The sequence below is a fragment of the Oncorhynchus gorbuscha genome, linkage group LG21, assembly GCF_021184085.1.
Source record: "Oncorhynchus gorbuscha isolate QuinsamMale2020 ecotype Even-year linkage group LG21, OgorEven_v1.0, whole genome shotgun sequence".
In the NCBI taxonomy this organism is placed as follows: Eukaryota; Metazoa; Chordata; class Actinopteri; order Salmoniformes; family Salmonidae; genus Oncorhynchus; species Oncorhynchus gorbuscha.
The window spans coordinates 20,409,330-20,425,931 of record NC_060193.1 but is presented as its reverse complement, the minus strand read 5'-3'; the positions used below and the strand labels follow the sequence as shown (position 1 = coordinate 20,425,931).

The 16,602-nt window shown below is 42.5% G+C and overlaps 2 protein-coding genes and 1 pseudogene across 3 annotated transcripts; 1 reads left to right on the top strand and 2 right to left on the bottom strand.

Moving 5' to 3' along the window:
- Positions 1 to 2,399: 2,399 nt before the first annotated feature.
- LOC124008917 lies at positions 2,400 to 3,850 on the top strand (annotated as a pseudogene).
- A 427-nt stretch (positions 3,851 to 4,277) lies between these two features.
- Positions 4,278 to 8,832, bottom strand: LOC124008499 (placenta-specific gene 8 protein-like). The gene is made up of 4 exons (XM_046319816.1): positions 8,738 to 8,832; positions 8,101 to 8,270; positions 6,083 to 6,267; positions 4,278 to 5,054 (listed from the first exon to the last, which is right to left on the bottom strand). The coding sequence occupies exons 2-4, from the start codon at positions 8,228 to 8,230 to the stop codon at positions 4,827 to 4,829; spliced, it is 543 nt and encodes a 180-aa protein (XP_046175772.1). The 5' UTR covers positions 8,231 to 8,270; positions 8,738 to 8,832; the 3' UTR covers positions 4,278 to 4,826.
- Positions 8,833 to 8,953: 121 nt separating this feature from the next.
- LOC124008501 (cornifelin homolog B-like) lies at positions 8,954 to 15,085 on the bottom strand. Of its 2 annotated transcripts, none has more exons than XM_046319817.1 (4): positions 14,975 to 15,085; positions 13,362 to 13,478; positions 12,769 to 12,923; positions 8,954 to 9,869 (listed from the first exon to the last, which is right to left on the bottom strand). In XM_046319817.1, the coding sequence occupies exons 1-4, from the start codon at positions 15,045 to 15,047 to the stop codon at positions 9,747 to 9,749; spliced, it is 468 nt and encodes a 155-aa protein (XP_046175773.1). In that variant the 5' UTR covers positions 15,048 to 15,085; the 3' UTR covers positions 8,954 to 9,746. The 2 variants fall into 2 exon arrangements, with proteins under 2 accessions (XP_046175773.1, XP_046175774.1); XM_046319818.1 differs by having other exon boundaries at positions 13,362 to 13,475; positions 14,975 to 14,990.
- Positions 15,086 to 16,602: the final 1,517 nt, after the last annotated feature.

Here is a 16,602-nt window from a genome sequence, read left to right as displayed (position 1 = left end):
ACACTTGTGTCTATAAGGTAGTAGTTTTGGAATTGTTAGCTAGATTACTTGTTGGTTATTACTGCATTGTCGGAACTAGAAGCACAAGCATTTCGCTACACTCGCACTAACATCTGCTAACCATGTGTATGTGACAAATAAAAATGGATTTGATTTGATTTTGGTTTGACAGATTTATTGCCACCAGGGCCTACCGGTGTAACTGCTAAACTGCTTACTGAGTAGATTACTGACTGTACACTAATGTTACTAGGTGATTGTAGTGGGTTTACTAACGTGTAAGTTCTATTAGATATGTTGACTATGAATGTTGACTATGATGTTACTTCAGCTAATATGGTGACAGTGATGTAGGATGTGTGTAGCAGTTATGATATGGTTTGGCTTGGAAAGGTTTTTCTGCTTGGTCATATACAGCTGGTGTGTTGTGCATTGAAATCCACAAGCGAAGGGAAAAGGTGAGAGGAGGAGAGCGCATTGATGCGAGAAGGAATACAACGTGGCTGCTATGAAAGTGAACTGTGTTTACTTGTGATCAGGGGTGTATTCATTCCGCCGATCCTGTTGAAAAACGTTTCTTAAACGGAAGCAAACGGAACGAAACGTGAATAAACATACCAGAATTTGTCCAATAGATGCACTTGTTTGCAACTGTTGGACGAATGATTTCACCCTAGATCAGCTAGATACAGGCAAGAGTGTGCAAGGCGGTATTGAATGTGTACTGTCTGTCCATGTTTCACTGTCTGTGTTGTTCTCTGGCCCTACAGTGCATTCGGAAAGTATTTAGACCCCTTGACTTTTTCCACATTTTGTTTCATTACAGCATTATGGATAAAACAATATATATATCCTCAATCTACACACAATACCCCATAATGACAAAGCAAAAACAAATTTATATTAAAAAAAATAAAAATTACATTTACCTAAGTATTTAGACCCTTTACTCAGTACTTTGTTGAAGCACCTTTGGCAGCGATTACAGCCTTGAGTCTTCTTGGGTGTGACACTACAAGCTTGGCACACCTACTGTATATTTGCAGACTTTCTCACATTCTTCTCTGCAGATCCTCTCAAGCTTTGTCAAGTTGAATGGGGAACGTCGCGTCACAATGTTTTTCAGGTCTTTCCAAAGATGTTAGATTGCGTTCAAATACGGGCTCTGGCTGGGCCACCCAAGGACATTCAGCCACTCCCAAAGCCACTCCTGCGTTGTCTTGGCTTTGTGCTTAAGGTCGTTGTCCTGTTGGAAGGTGAGTAGTAGCTGCCAGGCGCACCGGTGTCAAGAACTGCAACACTGCTGGGTTTTTCACCCTCGACAGTTTCCCGTGTGTATCAAGAATGGTCCACCACCCAAAGGACATCCAACCAACTTGACACAACTGTGGGAAACATTGGAGTCAACATGGGCCAGCATCCCTGTGGAACGCTGTAGACACCTTGTGGAGTCCATGCCCCAACGAATTGAGGCTGTTCTGAAGGCAAAATGGGGTGCAACCTAATATTAGGAAGGTGTTCCTAATGTTTTGTACACTCAGTGTATCAAACCATCTGTACCGCTGTCAATGCAAATAGAGTACTGCAACACTACCCTTGCACTCTGCAAAGAACAGAGCGTGTGTATGTGTGGAGATTGGGAACTCAGATTGATATATATATATACATTCATTGTTCTACATGTAACATTTGCAAGTCTATATTTTATATTCCATGTCATGGATCAGGATCCATGAAGCCTTTCACTACTTAATATTCCAGTCCCCTGCCTCTGGCTCCAGCAGACCAAGCAGACCGATATGATACAATGCCCCCTCTGTAGAGCATATTGCCTTAACTGTGTTGTTACCAGGGCAGTGTTATTAAGGTTCATTAAACTGAAGTTCACTATGGACTTTAGTGAAGTTGGGCTATAATGGTATTTCAGTAGCCTGCTTTCTGAGTTGTATTAAATAATACAACACTTTGTTTGTTGATGCATGACCACACTTTAATAAGTATTGTAGAGTCTCGTCTAAAGTACTAGCTCGCATTAGCTCACATGGAGCAGGTAGCCTAGTGGTTAGAGCAAAAGGTTGCTGGATCGAATCCCCGAGCTGACAAGGTAAAAATCTGACGCTCTGCCCCTGAACAAGGCAGTTAACCCACTGTTCACCTTTAGGCCTTCATTGTAAATAACTGACTTGCCTAGTTAAAAAAGGGTTAAATAAATAAAAAAACACAAAACATGAGTCACACCAGAGCTGGCTCTGTTTTACACACATTCTTTATTGTTGTGTTGGATTTCACCTCCTTAATCAATTCCATATCTGTTGTATGGCTTCTCCACAGACAGCTATGATGATGAGTGACATCTCCTTTCTTGGCTGCCCTCTACTTCCTGCTTCTATCGCCCGGCAATGGTTGCCATTGTAGCGCCTGCAGTAGGAAGATCCTGGTGGTCCCGGTGGATGGCAGCCACTGGGTTAACGCTCCACTCCCGAGATCACGACCTCACCGTGCTGCGCTCTGCCAAGAGCTGGTACATCTCCCAGAAGTTCCCTCTCTTTACAGTTCCATCACCGTCCTCATGCTGGAGGACGAGGTGGACAAGAACTTCCACGACAAGATGCTGCAAACGATTCTGGGAATCCGGACCCTGTCGCCCTTCCTGCGGTCCTTCCTCCATCAGTACGAGATCACATCCATGCAGCCGACAGGCCACAAGATCTGCGTCAGAGCGGACGTTCTGGAGCAGATGATCCAGCGTTCATGGTGATCCAGCGTTCATGGCTCTGGGATGCTCAGTTTGACCTGGTGCTGACACCCTGCTCTGCCCACAGGCATCCTCCTGGCCAACTACCTCCGTCTGCTTCTGGTCTTCAACCTGCCCTGGATCAACACGGGAGAGGGTCACTTCGCCTTTGCCCCCTCGCAACTGTCCTACGTCCCCGTGTCGGGCAAAGAGCTCTCTGACCACATGGACTTCCTCTAGAGAACCAGAAATGTGTTGCATTATGTCTATAGTGTGGTGGCACAATATTTCTTTATTAACCATCGGTACGCCAACCTGCTCAAATGTCACTTCCCCTCTGCTGCTGACTTGCTCTCCATGCAGCGTTCAGCAGACGTGTGGCTGATGCGGGTGGACTTTGTCTTTGAGTTCCTGTGGCCCACCATACCCAACGTGGTCTATATGGGGGGCTTCTAGTGTCGTCCGGCCAGGCCGCTCCCTGCTGACCTGGAGGCCTTCATGCAGAGCACGGGGTGGTGGTCATGTCTCTGGGAATGCTGGTGTCCGCCCTGCCGAAGGAGGTGACCGAGGCGGTGGCCCAAGCCTTTGCCCAGCTGCCCTACACGGTGTTGTGGAGGTTCCTGGGAGAAAGACCCTCTTCCCTGGGGAACAACACCCTGCTGCTACACTGGCTCCCCCAGAGCAACCTCCTTGGCCAACCCAAAACTTGCGTCGTGGCTCACGGATGCACCAATGGCCTGGAAGAGGCCATCTACAACTGTGCTGGGCCTGCCGCTCCTCTTTGACAAGTTTGGCAATGTCTGGGGGCTGCCACTCTCACCACAGTGGACGTCCTGGAGAATCCCTCCTACTGCCACAGAATGCAAAAGATCTTTGGCCTGTACCGCAACACGCCCTTGTCCCCTCTCGCCAGCACCACTTTCTGGTTTGATTACGTGATGAGGAACGTCATCCCACCTGCACACCGAAGCCTACAGCATGTCCTGGTACGCCAACCACAGCTTGAATGTGGCAACGCTGCTCCTGGCCCTCAGCGGGGCCTCTCTCTGGGCCTCAGTTTCTGTCTGCAGCAGACTGTGCTGCAAGAGCTCCAGGAGAAAGACCAAGCTGGAGTGAGCTTGTTAACTGACAGTTTCTTGATGCGTAATATATTGCCAACTTGTTTATATTGTAACATTTTCATAAGCAGACTGGAAAATGTTTCTTGAGTTTAACTGAGAATATACACGTTTCAAGCAAAGCAACATTACACATTAACATTATCTTTGTATAGATGATGTTTTAATTTTTAAATGCAGTAGGACCATACTGTAACATATTCAACATTACATCCATGACATTAGAGATGGACTCCACTCTTCCCTAAAGTACAGTAACGTCCTTTACTGTTTTGGAAAGTCAGAGGGAGGGAGGTCACAGCAGTATAAAAATAAACATTTAATGATGAACATGAGTCACTGTGACTGTTAGCACAGTCCTATCAGAGAGGGCTACAGCCTTCCCCTCTCTCTCTCTCTTACTCTCCCTCTCCCTCTCTCACTCCCTCTCTCTCTCCCTCCCTCCCTCTCTCTCCCTCTGATACTGGCCTTATCCACAGACATTAATAACTGTCTGGTTCTCAAGGTAACAGAAGGCTTACTTACGTCACATTGTGTGAATCGATGTGCCCTTGAGCAAGGCACTTAATCCTAAATGCTCCAGGGTCGCCGATGAGCATTCATCCAGACCCTGGCCTTGACCCCGCTCTCAGAGGGTGTCTCAGGGGGAGTTGGGATATGCAAAAAATACATTTCCAATTCACACATGCATACAATACACACTTGCACATATGAAATAGGACAAATATAGGCACCCACCAAATGTTCATTATTATATAACAATCTGCATTGGGTGACATATTTAAAAGAGTAGATTACTTACATTTCACAGCTATCCTTATGTACAGTAAATGCTGGAATTGTGCAAGATTTTACATGAATTCCAATGCCTCAAGTCTTATACATTGTGCATCACCTCCATTACATCACCTCTATGAAATCACCACCAGAGGGCGTGGCTAACCCAGTGTGGTTTCTGTGTCTTTGGTCAAAGGTTACATGAATCTAGTGCTCAAGATGGCCTGAGGGGCAGAGGTGATCATAGGCTGAGATGTGATGATCCCAGGCTGGGAGGCCATCAACATGGGCTGACCGGGCAGCATGGTGGGCTGGGCGTTGATGACGGTGAAGGTCTGTCTGCGTCTCTTGATCTCCCTGGCCATCTGGCACCAGGAGCAGATGTTGCAGAAGGTGGAGTGCACACAGTCTGCCGTCATGTCACCCTGAACACACATATAGACAGGGTTATGATCCCAAAATTCCCTGTTTTTCTAGAAATCTCAGTTTGGATGATTCTTGGATTTCTTGCTTATTCCTGCCTGATTCTGGCAATGTTCCACCCAGGATTTTGTTTTTACTTGCAATGAGGTATCAGCAGAGGTTTCAAACCTGGGATACTGTATGATTACACTGACTACCGGGCTGTTGCATTAACTAGACAGAAGCTCTCAGGAGGCTGAAGAAATTTGGCTTGGCACTTAAAACCCTCACAAACTTTTACAGATGCACAATTGAGAGCATCCTGTCAGGCTATATCACTGCCTGGTACGGAAACTGCACCACCCGCAACCGCAGGGCTCTCCAGAGGGTGGTGCGGTCTGTCCAACGCATCACCGGGGGAAAACTACCTGCCCTCCAGGACACCTACAGTACCCAATGTCACAGGAAGGCCAAAAAGATAATCAAGCACAACAACCACCCGAGCCACTGCCTGTTCACCCCGATATCATCCAGAAGACACGGTCAGTACAGGTGCATCAAAGCGGGGACCGAGGGACTGAAAAACAGCTTCTATCTCAAGGTCAGATTGTTAAAAAGCCATGACTAGCACATTATAGGTGACTGCCCTATATAAATAGACCTGGCAACTTTAATAATGTTTATCAATCTAGCGTTACTCATCTCATAGGTATATACTGTATTCTATCCTATTCTTCTGTATTTTACTCTATGCCACTCCAACATTGCTAGCCCAAAAGTTATATATTGTTAATTCCATTCCTTTACTTTAGATCTGTGTGTATTGTTCAATTTTACTTGTTAGATATTACTGCACTTTTGGAGTAACACAAGCATTTCGCTACACCCGCAATAACATCTGCTAAACACGTGTATGTGACCAATAACATGTTTTTTGATTTGCTGTGTTGTGTGTACTGCCTCACGTTTACACAGTCCGTAGGCCTACCCTAACAATCTTCCTTGTCTAGTTTCTTTATTCAGGCGTTCAGATTGACATTCATTAACCCACCTGAATGCCATAGCGGGTACGTACAGCCACCCTCATGGACATGGACACAGGAGGAATGCAGGTTGGCACCCCTACCAGCTGGGTGGAGGACCATAAGCCGTCCAGCATGGGGAGACAGAAACACTCTCCGAACTCTGAGGTGGTGGTGCAGGCGAAACAGGGGAAGCACCAGAAGGCAAAACAGCCTGATCATAGGGTCGCAAAGCGCAGGTCAGGGAAGAGATCTGTTAACACTGATTATGACACTTCTCTCACTCACTTTGATTAGTGGCTAGTAACGCTGTCAGTCAGGTCCATATGTATTTGGACAGTGACACAATTTGCATAATTCTGGCTCTGCACGCCACCACAATGGATTTGAAAGGAAACAAGCAAGATCTGTTTTAAGTGTAGACTTTCATCTTTAATTGAATGGTTTTGTCAAAATAATTTTATGAACCGTGTAGGAATTATAACTATTATATATAACTTTTATACATAGCCCCCCCAATTTTAGGGGGTCAAAAGTAATTGGACAAACTAACATAATCATAAATTAAATTGTGTGTTTTAATACTTGGTTGGAAATCCCTTGCAGTCAATGACTGCCTGAAGTCTGTAACCGACAGACATCACTTGATGCTGTTTCTTCCCTGGCGATGCTCTGCCAGGCCTTTACTGCAGCTGTCTGTTCCTGCTTGTTATTGGGGCATTTTGCCTTCAATTTTGCCTTCAGCAAATTAAATGCATGCTTAATTGGATTCAGGTCAGGTGATTGACTTGGTCATCTCAGAACATTCCACTTCTTTGCCTTAAAAAAAAGTATTGGGTTACTTTCACAATATGCTTCGGGTCATTGTCCATCTGTATGGTGAAGTGTCGTCCAATGAGTTTTGAAGCATTTGGCTGAATCTGTTTCGGATCATGAGCAGGTCCTTCACTTCTCCATAACTCTTCTCTCTTCCCATCATTCTGGTACAAGTTGATCTTTGTTTCATCTGTCCATAGGATGTTGTTCCAGAACTATACAGGCTTTTATAGATGTTTGTTGACAAACTCTAATCTGGTCTTCCTGTTTTTGATGCTTACCAATTGTTTACATCTTGTGGTAAACCCTCTATTTACTAGTCTTCTCTTAATTGTTGACTTTGACACAGATACGCCTACCTACTGAAGGGTGTTCTGGATCTGGCCAACTGAAGGGGTTTCTCTTCACTAGGGAAAAAATAATTCTGTCATCCACCCCAGTTGTTTCCCGTGGTCTTCCGGGTCTTTCTGGTGTTCCTGAGCTCAGCAGTGTGTTCTTTCTTTTTAAGAATGTACCAAATGGTTGATTTGGCCACACCTAATGTTTTTGCTATCTCTATGATGGGTTGGTTTTGCTTTTCAGCCTAATGATGGCTTGCTACACTGGCAGTGACAGCTCTTTGGACTTCATATTGAGGGTTAACAGCAACAGATTCCAAATGCAAATGCCACACAATACCGATTATCTGCTTAAGTGTAAATGAACTAATGAGGGAATAACACACACCTGGCCATGGAACAGCTGAGCAGCCAATTGTCCAATCACTTTTGGTCCATTAAAAAAGGGGGATGGCACAAATAAAAAGTGCTGTAATTACAAAACCATTCACCTGATTTGGATGTAAATGCGAACCTCAAATTAAAGCTAAAAGTATGCACATATTCATTATTTAATTTGAACTCCAATATGCTGTGGTAGACAGCTAAAGTAATAATAACTTGGACATAGTCCAAATATTTATGGACCTGACTGTATGGGCTATAATACTCCATTGATGTCTCAAAATATTCCAAGCACGGCGTAAGTCCAAACGGAACAATATAATGTATCACATATGTGCTTTTTATAAAACAATGTTTTAATAAGGTATTCCGAAATACAATGTAAATGTGAATGAATAGTGAACAATGTAAATTATTAGTGAACTCTGAGTTCAACATTTTTGCAGAGAAATGTGAATGATTCGCTGAACACTGGATAAATGGACAAACAAATAGACAGACAGACTCACAGACTTGCAAGTCGTCGAAGCAGTCACAAATGCCAGTGTTCCACTGGTTAGAGTGGACAGCTATGAAAGCTGGTGTCTGGGGCTGAGGAGCCTGAGAATGTTGGTTGTTGATTATCACACTCGATGCCATGGTGACTGGCCGGCTGGCCACTCGACTATGGACAAAGAACCTGAACAAAAAGCAACAACAAACATCAACGGATTGTTACTTCTTCCTGCCCCCCCCCAATGCCAACTTGCTGAAATCAAATATGAAATACCCCCCCCACACACACACACACACACACACATCTTTCACCTGGCTTCGAAATGTGCTTTAATAGCTCTGCACTTCCTTCTATTCTAAGTGGCTAATTCACGTCTTACAAGTGGAGCCCCTTCAATCATCACTTAACAACCAATATCCTACTGTGTGCACTCTGGTACTGTTTATTTTCAAACTGTAGTCTATAGAGTATTCACCATTAATCTGATGTTAAAACGTATAAGTCTATGTAGTCTACGTATACGTCTATGTAGTCTACGTATGAGTCTCCCCATCAAATACAAATCATTGCAGCCTATAATTCTAGTAGTGGGGCATGCTCAATCTAAGTCCTGTTTTATTGAATTATGACTCTTAATAAAATATACTCACCTGAAATGGACAGCTCTGCCTGGCTGTATTCAGGTTTGTGATAGGTATCTCCGGACCAGAGGTGGCATTAAAAATCATATCATTCAGGAACTAAATTATAGAACAGTCACTATTTGCATGTGTGTGGTTTGCATAAGATTCAACAACTTCACTAAAGATCAGTGACATACAGTATCCTCTGTATTAACGTCACAGAGACAGGACAGGCACTCATCTTTTAATCATTTATTCACCATTAATTAAGATACATTTATACTGCAAACATGAAAGATATATCTGAATGTCTGTTTTGTTGTTTGGAAATGTGTCACACCTATTTCTCTCATATGTTTCTACAATACATTTGGACATGTTTTGTACATGTCGCATAGTGGTAGATAAAAAGGTCCAGTTTTCAAAAGGGTTTTGGAAATTTATTTATACACACATATTCATTCATCTTTCACACACCCCAAAAATTCTAAAGGGCCTTTACAGATACAGAGTAAACGATTTCAGCTGTCAGCAGGGTGGAAGTGAACGTGAACAACCTAAGAACAGGATACTATTGCAGACCTGCTTGAAACTGAATGGAGAACAGTTTTGGCTGGCTCACAGTACAGGTGTACACGTGTGTGACGTTCAATGGTGATGAGTTTGGTGACAGTGATCGGTGATAGAAGAGTCAACAGAGGATAGAAAGCACAGGAGATTGGTGGCCCTTTAATTGTGGAGGACGGGCCCGTAGTAATGGCTGGAGCGGAATTAATGGGATGGTATTAAATACACCATTTGCTCCATTCCGGACATTATTATGAGCCGTCCTCCCATCAGCAGCTTCCTGTAGTAGAAAGTGCAGGCTTGGTATTGTTACTATTCCATTAACACGAGTCTAATGATGATGATGTTGATTATTATTAGTCTAATGACTATGATGAAGGTGGAGGAGGAAGAGGATGAAGAGGAGGGATATATGATGATGATGGTGCATGATGACGAAGAAGAGGATGAGGAAGAACGAGGTCTGTCCTTATCTTACATGTGGGTTGATGAGAGTGACTGGTTGGAGGCGGGTCTTCATCTCTCTTGAAATTTGACACCAGGTGCAGGGCCCGCAGAAGAATGAATAGACACAGTCATTACACATGGTGCCCTTTTAGGGAGGAGACAGAGATACATCACATTACACCTAATCTAGGATCAGTTAACATTGACTACATTAATCAATTAGCGGAGATAGACTGTCTGATCGGAGTTCAGCACTGTGCCATCTTCAGAACATTATGCATTAATCCCTGAGTAGCCTGGTCCCCGATCAGTTTGTTCTATCATTACAACTCATTGATTGGCATGACTAGGATTGGCAAGGAGAGGAATGTTAACACAGACAGACTGGTACACAGGCAACTCCCTCAGTATGCAGGTATTGAAACAAAGTTTGAGTACTCAAAAAAAATGTGGGCATTGTCTGGGCCACAGGTACTCCTGAAACTTAGGTCATTAGAACTGGTTAGGAGAGTTCTGAGATCAGATTAGAAGGTGAGGTGAACATTGTTACTTATATTTCTTCTTTATTTTAAGGTATTTTTCTTAAAACTGAATTATTGGTCAAGGGCTTGTAAGTAAGCATTTCAATGTAAGGTCTACACCTTTTGTATTCGGCACATGTGACAAATACAATTTGATTTGATTTGATCATGAATTACTGGAGAGATGGGACTGATAGTTGTACACTATTTTGAGATATAACACATTCGAAGGTACAGTCAAAAGAACTGGGCGATACACATCATTTGTATGGACATTGTATTCATATGCATTATTTTCACAAAATGTTTGAATAATACATCTTCAACAATAATTATGGCCTAGAACTATAAAGCCCAGAGTTTTTCCTGGTCAGATCCTGTGATCAGGAAAAACTCTAGACATAAGGCCTTATGACTCGTGTTCTTCTATACATCCCATGCACATACTACCTCAATTGGCCCGACCAACCAGTGCTCCGGCACATTGGCTAACCGGGCTATCTGCATTGTGTCCCACCACCCACCACCCGTCAACCCCTCTTTTACACTACCGCTACTCTCAGTTCATCATATATGCATAGTCACTTTAACCATATCTACATGTACATACTACTTCAATCAGCCCGACTAACCGGTGCCTGTATGTAGCCTCGCTACTGTTATAGCCTCGTTACCTGAGGCATGTGTCAGGATTTGGCCAGGGTTGTTCCGGTTTTTGGTCACTAGATGCCCCCATTGTGCCTTTTGACCTTTTGTTTTCCCTTGATCCCCATTATTATTTGCACCTGTGCCTCGTTTGCCCTGATTGTATTTAAACCCTTTGTTTTCCTCAGTCCTTTGCTCTGTGTTTGTATGTTAGCACCCAGCCCTAGTACTCTGTGAACTCTTGTTGATCCCGGTGGACTCTCTTGTGGAATTCTGTTTTTTGTTCTTGTTTGTTTGTTTTTGAGTATTTTTTGAGGCTTTTTGTGCTATACCTTCCACCTTGTGGATTTACCTTTTTGTCTTGGAGGATTACCTTTGTTCTTGTGGAATTCCTTTTGAGGTTGTGGAGTTACATGTTTTCCTGAAGAACTTCATTTTTTACTTTATTAAATACACCGTCTCAAGTACTGCTGTGTCTGCCTCATCTTCTGGGTTCTGCCAACTATTCGTGGTTAAGTGACTGTTTCTCACTCCGGAGACCCGGGTTCGTAACCGGGTCCTGACAGCATGGACTCGAGTCACATGACTTGAACTCGAGTCAGACTCAAATCACAAATATGATGACTTGCAACTCGACTTTGAGTTTAACACCAATGACTCGTGACTTAACTTGGACTTGAGCCTTATGACTCGACCTGACTTGTTACCCTCCCCAAGCCCAAATATAAAAAATTGTGCAGAGGAACATCAGCGGGTGAATTCAGATGGAGCCCTTGGAAAGATGATACCCAAAATTATTATTTTCAGATAGAAAGACGAAGCTGCATCAACAAAAAACAGATTGCAACTTGCCAAACATGCAGGAAGAAAATTACAGACGGAGGCGCAACAATTTCCAACTTTGTTCGACATTTGAAGCTGCACAAAGAACGGTAAGTCATGGCTAATATAGCCGACAGCTATATATTTTATTACTTTACTAGTGTATCATGTAGGCTAACCTAACATTAAATCAATGAGCTTCCACACAGTCAGTCAGTGTGGGAATGTGATCACTGCACCCAAGATTGAGCTACAACTGGCCAGGCAGTTGGTAGCCTAGATCCTGCCTGATGTTAATGCTGTTCCTAAAACCACTGACACACGTTAGCCTACTGTAACCAGAGAGAGAGAGAGAGAGAGAGAGAGAGAGAGAGAGAGAGAGAGAGAGAGAGAGAGAGAGAGAGTTAAGGTTGGGCGGAGAGAGAGAGAGAGAGAGATTGTGAGAGAGAGAAGTGAAGAGAGAGAGTTGGGCGATTGTGTAGAAGTGAACTGCGCCCCATAGCGATCCTTGATAGTCGATAACTATTGTTGGGGGGGGGGGTCTTTCTCATGTCTACCCATGTATTTCCATGGAAATATAACGTTTATTGGGAAAGGTAACAAATATATACATATTTTTAAAAGCATTTATGATTTGCGTAAATGTAATATACTAACTATTACTCTTGGTATTACATTTGGTGTAGAGCACATTATGACTTGTTTAGGATTCAAAACATCAGGTTTATGACTTGAAACTTGACTTGAGTGCTAAGACTTAAGACTTACTTGTGACTTGTAAAACAATGACTTGGTCCCACCTCTGCTCGCTACTGTTGTTTTTCACTCTTTTTACTGTTGTTTTTATTACTTTACTTACCTATTGTTCACAAAATACCTTTTTTGCACGGTTGGTTAGAGCCTGTAAGTAAGCATTTCACTGTAAGGTCTAGAATGATCAATTCTGTGGATTCGGCGCACGTGACAAATGTTGATTTGATTTGTGCTAACAGTAAACAATGAGAGAACCAAACGTCATGACTCTAGACAAGGTCATGGCGTTCTGTGTGTCCTTACCTCGATGCCGTAGCGCTGGCGGATCCCCACCCTCAGGGACATGGTGGCGGGGGGGATAAGGCCGAAGCCGTCTAGCAGGGGCAGACACAGGCACTCCCCAGCCTCCCTCGCCGTTATACAGGCAAAGCAGGGGAAGCACCAGAATGCTAAGCAACCTATAAAGGGAGATAGAGGACAAGAAATGACAGTGATTTACCCATGGGATAATTTTTTATTGACATTTATTCATTCAGGCAAGTCAGTTAATTAAGAACAAATTCTTATTTACAATGACCACCCCGGCCAACACTGGGCCAATTGTGCACCACCTTATGGGACTCCCAATCACAGCCGGATGTGATGCAGCCTGGATTCAAACCAGGTACTGCAGTGACGTCTCTTGCACTGAGATGCAGTATCTTAGACCGCAGTGTCTTAGACCGCTGCGCCACTCGGGAGCTCAAACTCTAAACGAACGTGTTATGTTGTTGATTGAAACGAGTTTACCCCCCCATTGAATGGAGTTGAGCGGTAACAGAGGCCTTGTTTAAAGACGGTCGATATATGTACACACACAAACATGCTCGTACGCACACACAAACACACGCACTTACACGAAGACATATCCTTGGTGCAGTCACAGATTTCGGAGCTCCATTGGTTTGAGGTAATGGCCTGAACAAAGGGCTTGGGCTGCTGGATGACCATCGTGTTTGCCATGGTGGCGTCTTCTGTGAGGATAAAAAAGAATATATGTATATATATTTTTTTTACAGAAGTCACACCACCAGCAAATGAATATAGGGCGATGTTTCATGCTTCATAATAATGGCACCAGAACTAGTTCTCAAGATAGTTTGTGAAATTCTTCAAAACGAGTTGAAGTTATTCAAAATGCTGTATGCTCTACAGAGAAGCCTAGTGTTTAGAGCTTCGTTGTCCCCAGGCTTTACAACTGCTCCTTTGAACATGAGCTAGAAGGAGTCATAGTCCAACTCAAACTGAAAATTCAACCTGGACTCGGGGGTAGACGTAATAGAGTAAAACTGTAAATCCATAACACTCCAATTAGTATGACATGTTACATTTCGTATGGTATGTATTCATTTGTGGATGTCCGTCACCCATTTTATATTATATACTCATAGAAAAAAAGGTTCCAAAAGGGTTCTTCAGCTGTCCCCATAAGAGACCCCTTTTTGGTTCCTGGTAGAACTATTTTTGGTTCCAGGTAAAACCCTTTTTGAGTTCCATGTCGAACCCTCAGTGGAAAGAGTTCTACATTGAACCTAAAAGGGTTCTACATAGAACATATGAGGGTTCTACCTGTAACCTAAAAGGGTTCTTCAAAGGGTTCTCCCATGGGGACAGGTGGATAACCCTTTTAGGTTCTAGATTTGTTTTAAGAGTGTATGTTCCGAATTACAATTTGTACAATATGTTACAAATTACAATTTGTACAGTATGTTACAAATTTGCAAAACATATGATACGTTACGAATTCCAATTTGTGGTGGCTAACATTAGCTCGGTGGCTAGGAGGCTAACACTAACATTAGCTCGGTGGCTAGGGGGCTAACACTAACATTAGCTCGGTGGCTAGGGGGCTAACACTAATGTTAGCTACGTGGCTAATGTTAGCTAGGCTTTGGGTTAAGGGTTAAGTTTAGAGTTAAATTAAAGAGTTATGAGATAGGTTAAAGGGTTAAGGTTAGAATTAGGGTTAGCTAACATGCTAAGTAGTTGCAAAGTAGCTAAAAAGTAGTAATTAGTTACTTATCCGCTAAAGCGCTGAAGTTGTGATGAGATTCGAACCCGCACCCTTTGGGGTTCCTAGATGTTTGGATTATACGCCCACTCACCATGACCAACCACCCTACAAGTAACCCTCTGTCTTATGTAACCATACTATACGTAACATATTCTAATTTGAGAGTCCATGATTTATGTTTACTGTGTTACATCTAGTGAGGACCAGGCTTGTAAATGATCATTACATTCAGCAGTATGTGATTCCCCTTTCCCTTTCATTCCTTATGACATACAGAAAATAAATACATATTTTAACATGTGTAAATATTCAATATACATTTGGCCAATTTTTTATATTTCAAAATAAATTTGAAATATAAAATATAGCCAAAAGATATTTCATATTTTCACAAATATTGATTTTCCGTATAGAGGGACTAAGCTCCCTGGTCTTTGCTCATAGACATAGTCTTACCTGAGTTAGCTTCAGAGAAGAGGATGGTGAAGAGGAATGCTGAGTGACTGAAACCAAGCAAGAAGTGTGGCATATGTAGGAAAGGCTCAACACGCACACGCGCACACACACACCTGGTAATGGCTTACTGTTTCACCCATTAACTAGTCCATCCAGTTTGACTAAATAGTTGAGACTGTCAGACACAGACTTTCATCATAAGCCCCACACCTCAAAAGACTGACCCGACCACGACAGACTCGAAATTCTGGGGCACTGTAATTTACTGTTATATGCATAGTTTCTCCTGGTCAGGTCATATGGTCAGGAAAACGTCAGGGCCCTAATCATTATCATCAAGCCTTTTTTTGTGTCCAAACAAGTTAAGCTTGACAAACCATGCAAACCATGCAAGTTATTTTAAATTATGATATCTGGTAGCATTGAAGATATGAAGGTATGTTAGCATTGTAGTTTATCAAGATTCTTCCAAAAAGCTCGCTGTGCTACTGTTTCTCTAGAACAGGGCTCTCCAACCCTGTTCCTGGAGAGGTACAGTCCTGTAGGTTTTCACTCCAACCCTAGTCTACCACACCTGATTCTAATAATTAGCTGGTTGATCAGCTGCATGAGGTTAGTAACAACTGCGGGTTGGAGCGAAAACCTACAGAGGGTAGTTCTCCAATAACAACCCTGCTCTAGAATCACCTAAAATAATGTGCTTTACTGTACGCAAACAGACCAGTACTAAGCTTGGCTGTCCCACTTCTTGCAAAAGTCTGGGGCCCAAAAATGTTTAACAATTAAAATATTGAAGAAATGTGTCCAGTAACGCTTTATAATAACACCAATAAGAACCATGAATCATAATTATTAACTATTTATAATGGGTTAGTAAATAGTTGATTCATAATCTTCATTAATCTTTACTCCTACATTTGTAAATATCAATAAGCTAGTTATTAACACATGTATAAACCATTTTTAAAGTTTGCACTAATGATTAATAAGATAATAACATGTTTAATATAGGTCATTATAAACCATTTAGTAATCATTAAGTATTTTTGTGTGGGATAATCTAAAGTGAGGTCTATTTTAACTTAATACATTTTTTGAATGACCAGTGTAATTTTTCACAAAAAGATAGACAATGACTCAATTCCTTTCATGTTTCCTGGAATCTGGGTTTGTTGGTTGAAGGAGGTCATCTCAACCTCTAAAACATAAACCTGAGAGATAGTAGAACATCGACTGACTGCATTCCACCTCCACCTCATCACACCCAAAGTGACGTTAAAAGAGTCACTGAGAGACAATTGTTGTTGTGGCAATAATTTAGGTAACTTCATTGTGTGCATGTTGTGTAGAATGAATACAAAGAGAAGCTGCAGTGGAAATGACCCTCTTTGTTTATTTACCCAGACTGGAAAGACCAGTTGTCAGCATCAACATGATTGTTTCTAGCTACTTTAATACAGCAGTGTGCTAAATCAGGGTGACAGAGTGTTCCTTGGTCATCTTAAACAAATCTACTTTGAAGCAAAGGTATACACCTAACACACATGGTTAGGGGCTTTACAAAGAAGCAGACACCTGTATCATGTCAGATAGAGAGTTGAAATGTATTTCAATTTGAGTTTGCATCC

Excerpts from the sequence above, each read along its gene's own strand:
- LOC124008499 (XM_046319816.1), bottom strand. The coding sequence starts at position 8,230 with ATGGCATCGAGTGTGATAATCAACAACCAACATTCTCAGGCTCCTCAG. Across the intron at positions 6,268-8,100 it reads CTTCGACGACTTGCAAGTCT|GCTGTTTTGCCTTCTGGTGC; the intron begins GTGAGTCTGTCT and ends CCCTATGATCAG. Across the intron at positions 5,055-6,082 it reads GTACCCGCTATGGCATTCAG|GGTGACATGACGGCAGACTG; the intron begins GTGGGTTAATGA and ends ATGTGTGTTCAG.
- LOC124008501 (XM_046319817.1), bottom strand. The coding sequence starts at position 15,047 with ATGCCACACTTCTTGCTTGGTTTCAGTCACTCAGCATTCCTCTTCACC. Across the intron at positions 13,479-14,974 it reads CTTCTCTGAAGCTAACTCAG|AAGACGCCACCATGGCAAAC; the intron begins GTAAGACTATGT and ends TTATCCTCACAG. Across the intron at positions 12,924-13,361 it reads CACCAAGGATATGTCTTCGT|GTTGCTTAGCATTCTGGTGC; the intron begins GTAAGTGCGTGT and ends CTCCCTTTATAG.